At 35.4% G+C, this 14,546-nt stretch overlaps 1 protein-coding gene across 13 annotated transcripts in view; it reads right to left on the bottom strand.

Moving 5' to 3' along the window:
- The window catches only part of LRRIQ1 (leucine rich repeats and IQ motif containing 1), a 239,590-nt gene that overhangs the window by 149,849 nt on the left and 75,195 nt on the right, over positions 1–14,546 (bottom strand). For all 13 annotated transcript variants that reach the window (XR_516764.4, XR_007919512.2, XR_007919513.2 and 10 more), the window contains exons 13-14: positions 12,498–12,571; positions 9,724–9,817 (exon numbers count right to left, since the gene is read on the bottom strand). Coding sequence is in view for 10 of the 13 variants with exons in the window: in XM_008256853.4 (XP_008255075.2) it covers positions 9,724–9,817; positions 12,498–12,571 (168 nt within the window). In the remaining 3 variants the exon portion in view is untranslated. The remainder of the gene's footprint in view (positions 1–9,723; positions 9,818–12,497; positions 12,572–14,546) is intronic.

Raw genomic sequence — 14,546 nt, 5'->3', positions numbered from 1 at the left:
GGATGGCTACACCTGCTCCTTTTTGCTTTCCATTATGCAGGGATGGTTCAACATTAGCAAATCAATAAATATGATTTATCACATTAGCAAACTGAGGGAAAAACATAAGATCGATTCAATAGATGCAGAGAAAGAATTTGATAAAATACAATATCCTTTCATGATGAAAAGCTTAAGCAAATTTGGTATAGAAGGAATATTCCTTAACATCATCAAGACAATTTATGACAAACCCACAGCAGCATCCTATTGAATGGGGAAAAGTTGGAAGCATTTCCACTAAGATCAGGAACAAGAAAAGGATACCCACTTTCACAATTGCTATTCGACATAGTCTTGGAAATTTTAGCTAGAGCCATTAGACAAGAAAAAAATCAAAGAGATAAAATTGGGAAGCAGGAAGTCAAACTATACTTATTTGCTGATAACATGATTCTATATATAGAGTAACTAACATAATCCACTAAGAGACTACTGAAACTCCTTAAAGAGTTTTGTAAAGTGGCAGGATATAAACTTTTACATTTTTAAAAAGATTTATTTGAAAGGCAAAGTTACGGAGAAGCAGAGGCAGAGAGAGAGAGAGAGACAGAGAAAGAGAGAGAGAGTGAGAGAGAGAGAGAGATTGATCTACCATCAACCAGCCCAGATGGCTGCAATGGCTGGAGATGTGCTGATCTGAAGTCAGGAGCCAGGAGTTTATTCCAGGTATCCCACGCAGGTACAGGGGCCCAAGGACTTGGGGTATCTTCTAGTGCTTTCTCAGGCCATAATATGAGCTGGATTGGAAGTAGAGCAACCAGGTCTCAAACCAGCACCCATATGGGATGCCGGCACTGCAGAAGGTGGCTTTATCGGCTAAGCTACAGTGCTGGCTTCAGGACATAAAATTAACACAAAAAAATAAATAACCTTTGTATACACAGAAAATCCCACAGCTGATAAATAAATTCTTAAATCAATTCCATTCACAATAACTACAAAAAATTAAATACCTTGGAATAAATTTAACCAAGGAGGTGAACAATCTCTATGATGAAAATTATAAAATATTAAATAAATAAATAGAATAAGACACAAAAAATGGAAATATCTTGCATGTTCATAGATTGGCAGAATTAGTATAATCAAAATGTCCATACTATCCAAAGCAATTTATGTTTTCCATTCAATCTCAATCAAAATATCAATGACATTCTTCTCAGATCTAGAAAAAATGACATTAAAATTCATATGGAGGCCGGCGCCGCGGCTCACTAGGCTAATCCTCCACCTTGCGGCACCAGCACACTGGGTTCTAGTCCCTGTCAGGGCGCCGGATTCTGTCCCGGTTGCCCCTCTTCCAGTCCAGCTCTCTGCTGTGGCCAGGGAGTGCAGTGGAGGATGGCCCAAGTGCTTGGGCCCTGCACCCCATGGGAGACCAGGAGAGGCACCTGGCTCCTGCCTTCGGATCAGCATGGTGCGCTGGCTGTAGCGTGCCGGCCGCGGCAGCCATTGGAGGGTGAACCAACAGCAAAGGAAGACCTTTCTCTCTGTCTCTCTCTCTCACTGTCCACTCTGCCTGTCAAAAAAAAAATTCATATGGAAACACAAATGACTTGCATAGCTAAAGCAATCTTAAATAAAAAGAACAAAGCCAGAGGCATCACAATACCTGATTTCAAGATATAATACAGGGCAATTATAATCAAAACAGCCTTGTACTGGCACAAAAATAGACATGGAGACCAATGGAACAAAATACAAATTCCAGAAATCAACCCACACAACTACAATTTTTCTTTGAAAAAAAAAAGCCAAAATCAATCACTAGAGCAAAGCCAGTCTCTTCAACAAATGGTGTTGGGAAAACTGGATCTCCACATGCCGAAGTATGAATCACGACCCTTACCTTACACCTGGATTTACACAAAAATCCTTTCATAATGGATTAAGGACCTAAATCTACAACCTGGTTCCATAAAATTAGTGGAGAACATTGGGGAAACTCTGCAAGATATTGGAATAGGCAAAGATTTCTTGGAAAATAGCAGAAAAATACAGGCAATCAAAGCCAAATTGTCAAACGGGATTCCATCAGGATAAGATTCTACTGCAAAAGATACACTCAAGGCCGGCGCCCCGGCTCACTGGGCTAATCCTCCACCGTGCGGCGCTGGCACAGCATGTTCTAGTCCCGATTGGGGCACTGGATTCTGTCCCGGTTGCCCCTCTTCCAGACCAGCTCTCTGCTGTGGCCAGGGAGTGCAGTGGAGGGTGACCCAAGTCCTTGGGTCCTGCACCCCATGGGAGACCAGGAGAAGCACCTGGCTCCTGCCATCAGATCAGCGCAGTGCGCCGGCCGCGGCGGCCATTGGAGGGTGAACCAACAGCAAAAGGAAGACCTTTGTCTCTCTCTCTCTCACTGTCCACTCTGACTGTCAAAAAAAAAAAAGATACACTCAGCGAAGTGAAGAGGCAACTGACAGAATGGGAGAAAATATTTGCAAACTATGAATCTGATAAAGGATTAATATCCAGAATCTACAAAGAGCTCAAGAAACTTAACAATAACAAAACAAACAATCCAGTTAAGGGATATACAAAGGACTTGAACAGGCATTTTTCAAAAGAGGAAATTCAAATGGCCAATGGACACATGAAAAAATTCTCAGGATTACTAGTTCTCAGGAAAATTCAAATCAAAACCTCAATAAGGTTTCACCTCACCCCAGTTAGAATAGCCCTCATATAGAAATCAAGAAACAACAAATGCTGGCAAGGATGTTGGGTAAAAGGTACCCCAACCCACTGTTGGTGGGAATGTAAACTAGTACAGCCATTGTGGAAAACAGTATGGAGCTATCTCAGAAAGCTGAAAATAGATACACCATATGATCCAGCAATCCCACTCCAAGGAATTTACCCAAGAGAAATGAAATCAGCATATGAAAAAGCTATCTGTATACCATTTTTATTGCAGTTCAATTCACAATAGCTAAGAAATGGAATCAACCGGGGATGTCCATCAACTCAAGACTGGATAAAGAAATTACATACATACTACGGAATACTACTCAGTGGTAAAAAAAAAGAAAAAGAAAATAAAAAGAAAAAGAAAAAGAAAAAAAGAAATCCTGTCTTTTGCAACAGAATGGATACAACTGGAAACCTTGGAAACCATTATAATTAGTGAAATCAGCCAGTCCCATAAAGACAAATACTATGTTTTCCCTGAGCTGTGGTAACTAATAGAATACCTAAAGGGGTAATATATAGGAGTGAAATTGACATTTTGATATTCAATGATTGTTACAGCCCTTGTCTCAATTGTTGAGGAACAGTGTTTTCTTCTTCATACTATGTTTTCAACTCTTAGTGTACAGTTAATCTTGTGAGCATAAAGTGAACTGAAAATAGATCTTTGAAAAAATTAACAGTGAAAATAGGAGAGGGAGGAGGAAGAAGTGTTGTAGTGTGGGTGTGAGAGAGGGTAGTTCAGGAAGTATCACTATGTTCCTGAATCTTTATATATAAAATACATGAAATTTATACACATTAAATAAAATTTAAAAAATAATATTTAACTCAAAAAAGTAGGAAGTAGCAGCAATCAATAAAAAAATGTGGTTCAATTAGGCTTGAATTTTTACAATGGGAACATTTTGATGATATGTTCAGTAACTATATTAAAAAGTACCCAAATAGTTTATATAATTCGCATATTTTGAAACATTTTTGGTAAAAACAGTTTGCTTGAATCTTCAAGATTGCAATAACATGTTTAAACTGGAATTTCAAAAACACCATCTATATAAGATTGAATGTTTTATTTTATACATTTTGTTCTTTAATTTCTTTTATAAAAGATAATCTTCTGGCCTGCACAAGATAACAGTGCAGGGGTTGGCTTGTAGTTCAAAACATAGACCTATAGAGCCTATGATGAATATAGAACAAAGAGCTGAAACTAGTGAATTAATGTTTAAAATGAAGTATAAGAATATTATGCATTCCCAACGTTAGTTTTTCCAGCTGGGCTCCTACTAGTCAAGGGCTGAATCAATATTTCATTTAGTGAAAACTTCCTGGTGAATATTCTGTCACTTAAGAAGCCTTATTAATCATTAGTAAATGAAACTAATTCCCAAAAGAGATTTCAAACTGAGTCTGTGGATTAAGTTTTAAAAAGAAAATTTTTAGTACATCGGTTTTGTCCGTGTTATCACTGGCTAAACTTGAAAGTAAGAAGCCAATTGGGAAAATCTATAACTAATCCCTTTGTTGGTAGCAAGGGGTTATGTAAAGTTCGTTGGAACATACTGCTTAAAGTCTCAGTTGACCTTTCATTAACAAGTCCACATTTTAAAGATTTTTGCATTTTAAATCCTTTAGATAAATGAATCACTTCTTTGAATAATTAAAGCTATACTAGGCCAACTGATCTAAGTGAAATTGGTAAAATTTTCAGATTGGATTATTCTAGCCCAGAAAAGTTTATTTAAACATAAATTATACAAGCCAAATACTTATACATATTTATAATACAAATATTATTTATTTTCTTCCATTATGTTATTAAACAGTTGTTTCAAAAATATGGTTTACAAGCCGGCGCCGTGGCTCAATAGGCTAATCCTCCACCTTGCGGCGCCGGCACACCGGGTTCTAGTCCCGGTTGGGGCGCCGGATTCTGTCCCGGTTGCCCCTCTTCCAGGCCAGCTCTCTGCTATGGCCAGGGAGTGCAGTGGAGGACGGCCCAGGTGCTTGGGCCCTGCACCCCATGGGAGACCAGGAAAAGCACCTGGCTCCTGGCTCCTGCCAGGATCAGCGCGGTGCGCCGGCTGCAGCGGCGGCCATTGGAGGGTGAACCAGCGGCAAAGGAAGACCTTTCTCTCTCTGTCTCTCTCTCTCACTGTCCACTCTGCCTGTAAAAAAAAAAAAAAAAAAAAAAAAAAAAAAAAAAAAAATATGGTTTACAGATATTAGCTATGTTGTACCTAATCATATACTAGCTGTTTGGATGGGAAGGAACATAGGATCATCAAGAGAATTAAAGTTCTGTTGCCGACAGTTCAGTACCAAGAGAAAAATCATGGTCCCAGAAGACATTAAATAATGAGGAAAACTATAGATTTTTCACTTGCTATCACATATTTTGTCCACATAGTTACTAAAGAAAATAAAGGATTTACCTAAAAGAACCTATCCAATGTTTTAATTAAAAATAATATCAGCTGCTTTATTAGCTTTTCATTACTGTAACAAAATGCCTGAGATGAGCTACTTGGGTCAGTTTTGAAGGTTTAAGTCTAAGATCAGATAGTCCCATTTGTTTGGCTTATGATAAGAGTGGTAGAGCACGTGCTAAGGAGAGATCACATGGTGAGCCAGGAATCAAACAAAGTAGCTGGCCTCATACCAAGATTTTATAATAGCCTTTTGGGGGAAACACCTTCCTAGAGCATGCCTTCAGTGTCCTAAGTACCTCCGGTTAGGTCTATTTCAATTTTTTTAAAAATTTAAATTAATATAAAGAGAACAAATCTTATGTATTCCATAGGAAAAGTTCCAAGAAGACAACCATACTTCCCTCACTCCCCTGCTCTCCTGTCAATATTTCTCCCTCCATCTCTTCTCTTAATCTGTTTTTGCAAAAACATAATTTTAATCCACTCTATATTCACAGGCTTAACTGGCACTAATCATAGTATTCAATAAGTAAAAAGTAGGAAGACAAAGTTCCACAGGAGTGAAACAAGGGCTACAATCGACAATCATTTCCCAGAGAGAGAGAGAAAGAGAGAGAGAGAAGGATCCCATTCCTTGATTCATCCCTGAGAGAGAGAGAGAAAGAGAGGGAGGGAGGGATCCCATTCCTTGATTTATCCTTCAAGTGGCCACAAAAGGCAGGGATGCACTAGGCCAAAGCTGAGCAACCCATCACAGCCTGACTACATCTTTGATGTTTTCTCCTTTATATGGATATTTCTTTCACCAGAAGGACTTTTAATTTAGTTTGATTTCAAATTTTAACCACCTTTTGAGGTGTTAACTCAAAGTTTATCCCTTTAGACAAGGCGATTTCTTCAGGTTAAACCAAATGGACAACATTTCTCCACATTTCTGAAGCATTTCTGTCTGTTGACTCTAATAATGATCATCATAATAAAACATGTAAGAGCACAATCTCTGGAGTCAAACTGTGTTTGTTTTCCAGCCCTTCTACTTGTTAGTTAGTTATATGATCTTGGGGGAAATTATCAAGCTTTGTTTGTTTCTCAGTTTTCTGGATTATAAATAGTTATACTAAATTACATACATATCCCATTGGGGATACTGAGAGGATTAAATGAGTGTTGGGCAGTGATTGAATAAGAACTCATATATTTTATCTGGTTAGCTAGGTAATGAAGTTTTATGGGTACAAGGGGATTTGTCTCACCCAAATTCATGTAGCTATTTAAACTCTGATGTGTTAATGGTTGATGGATTAGGATGGAGATTTCATCTAATTGTGGTGGGTAGGAGGTATGACCCATGGGAGGTCTTGGGGTCACTGGGAGCATGCCCCTGAAAGGTGGCTCTCATGGGACTGTTAATTATTTTGAGTTCAAGTTCAGTCTAGGTTTTCTTTCTCTTCTACCTGGCTCACCAAGTGACTGAGCTTCCACAACCACCATGAGCAGCCTCCATTAGACTCCAGACTACGCAGCCGTGTGATCCTGTAGCCTCTAACTGCAAACTATAAGAAACCATTTCTTTCCCAAAAAAGTTCCTCAGGTATTTTAGATAAATTAACAAAATCAGACTAATACAGGATAGGCTACTACAGGAAGATGATGTATTTTTGTGTGCTTATCATATTCTAGGAATTGTTCTAAACAAATTATGCATATCATACCATTCAAATTTCCATAACCACTCCATGAGATTATAATTTTTTTTTTTACCACTGAGGATTTGGAGACTTAAGAAAGTTAAGTCACTTGGCCAGCAGCATACAGTATAGAGTCAGGAGCAGAATGTCTTTGTTTAAAAAGACAATGATTTCTAAACTTAATGTGCAACAGAATCATATAAATGACTTGTTAAGAACACAAACCACTGAGAATCATCTCAAGGTTCTGGTTTAGTAGGTCTACATTTGTTTAAATTTTGTACTCAAGACAGGTTTCCAGTTGACAACGAAGATATTTCTGAACTGCTGTAATGGGTTATATTCTCTCCTCTATGCTACACAATAAAGTACACCAGACAAGGCATTTATAAACCAGAAGTTGACATGTTTTGTTCTGCAATATGTGGAATCCCACTATGTTTTCCTAGAGAACAGAGTGAACATTAGAAATGTATGTGGAAACTGAGCTTTGCAAAAGAAGAAAAAACAGACTTTCTGAGGAAACATACACAACTTCTGTGATACACAAATTATCGATGAGTAGTAAATTATGGTTGTGTTTGACTTGGTGCAAAATGCTATCTTCTTCACCAAAGTCCAACTAAAAAGCCTGGGAAATCAATACACCTGGAAATACAGTGTCAGAGGTCGTAGAGGCCTCTGACAAAATGGGACAGACCATTTCCTAAACTGTCTTAGCTTGTTCTATAGGCAGATTAAGTCAGACGTAGGAGTTCTAGACACAATCAGACTTAATTCTTCTGTAAGATGTATTATACTCCGTGCATGTCAGCAGAACCATGTTCTTCCTGAACATCACTATATATTGCAGACACCAAATCAGGGTAAAGGGTCACCTGCTTCCGCCCCAGGATCAGGTGTCACACAGACACTGTTTTTCAATTACTATTCCTCCCTGTCTATGCTTTGTTCATAAATGCATGGTCACTGCCTGAACAAATTGGCCAGGCTTGCAGACACACCAACAGAAACTATTGAGTGAAGTACAGAAAGAGAAAAAAACACAAATAAAGGAACAGAACAAAAGCGGCTGGCACCGCGGCTCACTAGGCTAATCCTCCACCTATGGCGTCGGCACACAGGCTTCTAGTCCTGGTGGGGGCACCGGATTCTGTCCTGGTTGCCCCTCTTCCAGGCCAGCTCTCTGCTGTGGCCCAGGAGTGCAGAGGAGGATGGCCCAAGTGCTTGGGCCCTGCACCCCATGGGAGACCAGGAGAAGCACCTGACTCCTGGCTTCAGATCAGCGCAGTGCGCCGGCCGCAGCGGCCATTGGAGGGTGAACCAACGGCAAAGGAAGACCTTTCTCTCTGTCTCTCTTTCTCACTGTCCACTCTGCCTGTCAAAAAAAATAAAAAAAAAATAAAAAAAGCAGCTCCTAGGATAATATCTAGGGGTCTAATATTGAAATTTCTGACCTAGTATGATAGAATAGGGGACAAAGAGGTAAAAAAATTATCTGAAAAAAAGGTTAAATTTTTTCCCTAATTTTGTGAACACTAATAATGTATAGAGCTAAGTGCTTCAATAAAAGCAAAGCTGAGTAAACCTATGAGACTATATCAAAGTATACAGTGATCAGATTACTGAAATAAAAAGGATTGAATTAATTATATCTAATGTATTGTAAAATAGCTAGTAATAAAATAAAACACTGGTGAATCAGGGGGTTAAATATTGTTAGTATACTATGAGAGTATCTTTATGTTTTTTTAAATCTTTTTTTTTTTTTTTTGACAGGCAGGGTGGACAGTGAGGGAGAGTGACAGAGAGAAAGGTCTTCCTTTGCCGTTGGTTCACCCTCCAATGGCCGCCGTGGCTGGTGCGCTGCAGCCGGCGCATCGCACTGATCTGAAGCCAGGAGCCAGGTGCCTCTCCTGGTCTCCCATGTGGGTGCAGGGCCCAAGGACTTGGGCCATCCTCCACTGCCTTCCCAGGCCACAGCAGAGAGCTGGACTGGAAGAGGGGCAACCGGGACATAATCAGGTGCCCTGACCGGGACTAGAACCCAGTGTGCCGGCGCCGCAGGCGGAGGATTAGCCTATTGAGCCATGGCGCCAGCCTGAGTATCTTTATTTTTAATTAATACATAATAATAATACATATTTATAAGGACTGTGTCACATTTTTATATTTGTATATAATATGTAATGATCAAATCAGGGTAATTTAGAATATTCATCACATCGAAAATATGTAATTTCTTATGTGGTAAGCATTCAAAATTCTATATCACAGCTAGTTTGAAATATACAACACATTATTGCCAATCATCCTCACCCTAGAATTTTAAATTAAAGAAGCTTTTTTCTAAGAAAAAAAAACTTAAAAAAAATTACAGAAAAATGTTCTTGGCTTATATCTAAGTACTTTAGTATTCTAAAGACAGAAATGAGTTCACACATGCTTATCATACATACTTTTAAATAGATACTAACATTCACTCTCACGAAAATGAAACAAAATTAAATTACTATCAGAAATAAAATAATTAAAGTAGCATGCTATGTGATTCAGACAATATTGAAGAAAGATTTCTCAACACATATCTTCTATAAATTTCAAAACCATGTTAATATCATTCTAAACATGTCACATAGTTAATGATTTGGATCACAATTATAATTTTAAATTTATGCTAACTCACATACATGCAAGAATTTATTTTAGGTTGAAGAGTTTTTAACACTATCTTCACCAAATTAAAAAAAATAATTTTTGAAATTTTAAATTAATTCTTCCTCAGTATTTAATCTTTATAATCTCCACCAAATTGTGTTTTATGCAACTATAATAAAGCTTATTATACAACAGTGCTGCTTTACCTCCAGTTTATTTCTTGAAGAAGTGGGTTTCCAGTGACAGATAATTCACGGAGAGAACAGCATGCTTCAAAACATTTTATGAGACTTGTAAGATCTATAGAATATAAACAGAATCATTTTACAGAAGGTATCACAAGTAAAAATCATAAATCAAGGAATATTTTATTTTTTGTAAGATTTTAAAGGAAAATATTTTTATTTTGCTTACAGAATATCATATGAATTTTAAAGGAGATGGTTTTGAGAACACAAGCTACTCTTATGTGTTTCTACAATCTTGTAGTTGTGTGAACTCACTCTGCTATACAACTGAAGATCATAGGATTAAATAATGTGCATAAAGGATTCAGGACAGTTTATACCAGATTTTAAGTATAGAATCTGAAGAAGTAAAATCTAAGATAATAGGATAGACGATAAAGTTGAACATATACCTTTTAAAAGAACTACATGACACTATTATACTTTCAAAAGTAAAATCAGCAAATAAATAAATCTAGAGTACAGTATGCAACAATTTACAATGAAGTACTTTTCTACAGAAAACAATCATCAAACAAGTCAATATATAGATAAAGCACCTATTTTTAAGTCTGACACTAAAGGATGTGAAGTATTCGAGGTGAACATGCAATCACTCCACAATCGCAGTAGTTTTCTACCTGGAGGCATGTTACTATTTCCAAGCCATAAAAAAGAGCCTCAGAGTCTACTTTGCTGAGCTGAGAGGGTAAAACTAAAGGAGGTAAAACCGAAGCTAGGATTTGTGGTGAAAAGTACTTTAAAAAGCTGTATGTGTATGTTGGAGAGAGACCATTGTGAAACCTGTATGAAGACTGATCATATATCCTTGGAAAAGTGCTACTTGTCACACACATTGAACAAGATTGCAAAACCTTGCAGAGACCACTTGCAGTAGGGATAAGAGTCCCAAGTTAATGCTTAAGTTCATGCAGCAATGATAGGCATTGGAGTTGCAGCCTCCCATGCACCAGACCTAAATGAGCATCTCAGTGATTCAGATAGTACCCAGAAATACTATGCATTAGGCATGGACACCACTCCCTGCAGTAGAGAAATGCACTAAACTTGCAAACTAAAATGACATGCTAAAAGACAGAATGCAATGACGACTGATAGAAACAAAACCATAAATTAACTCCTACCAGAATATAACATATTTTAAATGAAGACAACGTACAGAATCAGTAAAGAATATTCTCTACAATGGACCACATACAGTTAAATTTATTCTATACTTAAATAAACAGGAATATATGAAGCATTATAAAGAGGGAAGCAGTTAAAAGAAGCACATCCCAAAGTGAACCAAACATAAAACAACATTTTACAAGATGGATGCCAAAGCAACCCAGTGATGAAAAAAGCTTATTTAACAAGTGTTGCTAGAACAACTGCATATTCATATAAAATGAACTCAATATTTACTTCACATAATATGTAAAAATTAATTTAAGATGAATCAGACTTTATTGGAAAAATTAAAAGAACAAAACTTCTAAAAGAAAGCATAGGAAATTATCTTTCCCATCTGTGGGTGGAAAATATTTATTACAAAAGACATAGAGAAAAATAACTATAAAAATAACTATGTAAGAAATACTTCATCAAAACTAAAAACATCTGCTCATGTAAATATACAATTCATAAAATCAATAGGTAAAACAGAGTTGGGAGAAAGTATTTACGTGGCATATATCTGACAAAGATTTTTTTTCCAGAATATATAAAGAATATCTATAAATCAATAAGAGGCAAATAACCAATACTTTAAAATTATGGGACACTTGAATAGACAGACACAATAAGATACAGAAACCACCAAAGAACATGTGGACAAAGCTAAATGACTTTATCAGCAAAATGTCAATTAAAACCACAGTGAGTTACTACAACAAAACACTAAATACTCCAGAATGGAGCATTTGGAAATTTCACACATTACTGACAGGGCTGTAAAATACTACAACAACTTTGGAAAATGTTTTTTGTTTTGTTTTTTTTTTTTTTTTTTTTAGTTTCTTTTAAAGTTAAACACACACACACACACACAACTATTTTATCTTAAACACTTGACCAAGAGAAGTCCACAAAAAAAAAAATGTACAAGAATTTTTAAAACAAAGTTATATTCACAGTAGCCTCAAATCTTAAACAATCTAAATCCTGATCATTGGGGTGAATGGAAAAACAAACTGTGATATATTAATATATTTCAACAATTACAAGAAAGAATAAATACTGATAAAAACAATATAGTGGAATGTCATATGAATACAGAGCAAGGAAAGCTGAAGACAAACAACAGGATGGTTGATTCCATAAACATAAAGACAAAATTAACCTATAATGACAAAGTCAGACTAGTTGTATCTAGATTAGGAATGGATGTGTATGGGGGGCAGATGCAATAATTCAGTTCATGACTCTTGTATACCTCCTAGGAATGAAGTTAGACATGTTTGTTTACTTACTTTCATTATTCTATTCATTTCCTGGGAGATATACATATGACTTTTAAATAAATATATAATTGGGACATTTGTCTAGGCCTAAAAATCAAGATTTGGAAGTGCTATGATTTTAAAAGTGGAAAGGATAGTTTAACTGAATAATATCAGCATGTATGTCATACAGATTTTTTTTTTATAAATGCCATTAACACATATATATTCAAAGTAACTCCTTATCATATTTGGAACAGAAACTCCAAAGCCTATTGTTTAACATATTGTACACTGCTGTAAACTTACCAGAAAGACAATTGTTGCTGAAGTCTAGCTTTTCCAAGGAAACAAAATGAAAAAGTGGTACAATTTTTGTCAAACTGAAAACAAAAATACAGAATTCATAAAAATTTTAAATTGGATTGTTGTTACTATTATCAATGTAACTATACAGCAATACAAATGTATAATTCCATAGTTTATATAATTATATATACAATTATAATTTATTAAATATTTACTAGATAACCAACAATTATAAAACTAAGAATTTATAACATAAAATTTCTATTTATTTTAAAAGAGAAATTACTACAGAATTGTGAAATTCAATCACAAATAGACTTTATGTATTTATCATTTAAATAACAATAAGTGACTTCTTGTTATTATTTTGTTTCTTATTGAGGCCAAATTTACAGAAAATTTATATTATCTATTTTTCTCCCTGTCTTAAATACATTACTTAAATCTTTAGGGCACAAACATGAAGAAAAAGCTTATTTTGACTTTTCAACACCATTACTGATTAGAATCTTTGGCTTTGTTTTTCAGTTTTAAAAATGCATGTTTATTAGATTGCAGTACACTAAAACCAATCTAAGTGATGTAAATATTCAAAGTTACAGTGGGCTTAATTGCAAATTGGAGATATGTTCAACGTACAAGACATGAAACCAAGAAAATGTTATAAAATATTTTACAAACAGAATAGGCTTAAAATTGGCAGACATAATGGATATTTAAAACAATGTTATTAATTATGCATGTTAATATTCTAATAATAAATACTGCTTAAAACTTTTTAAAACTAATTTTAAGTAATAATTGTTATAATTTATGTAACTGTAAGTTAACATTTCTAAAACATAAATTCAAGCAAGACACATAAATCATTTGAAAAATATGTATATCACTGGAAACAAAAGTTATGAAGTTAAGAAAGGAAAATTAACTTTAGTTTCTTTGCATATCTAGCCAAGAGAAGGCCAGGCTTACTCTGTAACATAATCAATCACTGTAGTTATTTAGAGATTAAAGTTAAGTCAGCATATCTGAATCTTACACAAAGCAAAGCCTTTTTGCATAAAATATATTTTCTTTATAATTTAAAAAATATAGTGAATCATCCCTTCCAATAAATGTTGAAATCACACAACTCTTCAAAATATACTTAATCCAAAGTTGTATCTCTGGCAAAAAAATTTTTAAAAGAATGTATAAATTTGTATTTCTTTTGCTTTCCTATTTCTAATACTGTCCTCCAGTTGTCCTGTCACAGTTTTTCATCTCTGTATTTCTACAATTCCCCTGCCATGGTTAAAACAAAACAAAACAAAACGCCCTGTTATTCCAAGGTCAGAAGCTCACAGAGTAACACTATGACTGGAAGCCTCACGGATCTGGCATTAGACTAACCCTTGAAATTGACCTTGACTCCTCTCTTGTATTATTCTGTTCTGCATTAGCAGAGAGAAAGAAGATACCCCTGATGAAGGAAAAAAAAAATAGCCTAAATATCAAGGCTGGAAGGAGATCTTGCTAAATGTTGCCAATCCTAGGTACAAAATTACTATTCATATCAAACCTATATAATACTGCCCCATGAAAATAATTTCTAAAGGAAAAATCCAATTTAATAAAAGAAACACTGAGAAAATAATGGCCATTATTATATTTATACCTACACTTCACTATTTTTACATAAAGGTTAAATTTACTTGAGGAAGGAAGGAACAGGAAGTAAAGGAAGATGGAGAGACAAAGTGGAGCTGTAGGAAGTAAAGGAGAGATGAGAGGAGAAAGGGAAAAACTGAAAATCTGTTGGTACATAATTAGTGAATTTAAATCTATGATATTTGCTAATTCTAGATTTAAAATTTTAAGCAAAAATCTAAGTGTATTCATTAACAAGAAAATTCTTACTTGCATATACTATGTTTCTACTAAGTCTTCATCCTTCTACTTAAGGGATTTTGAAATATTCATAGCTAATGATACATTAAGACTTTCAGGATATATTTTTGTCTCTTTTCAAGTACTTCATTTTTAAATCAGTAAGTGATTTAGTGACAC

Source organism: Oryctolagus cuniculus, chromosome 11 (genome assembly GCF_964237555.1).
Source record: "Oryctolagus cuniculus chromosome 11, mOryCun1.1, whole genome shotgun sequence".
Taxonomy (NCBI): domain Eukaryota; kingdom Metazoa; phylum Chordata; class Mammalia; order Lagomorpha; family Leporidae; genus Oryctolagus; species Oryctolagus cuniculus.
This window is presented reverse-complemented; position numbering and strand designations above follow the sequence as displayed.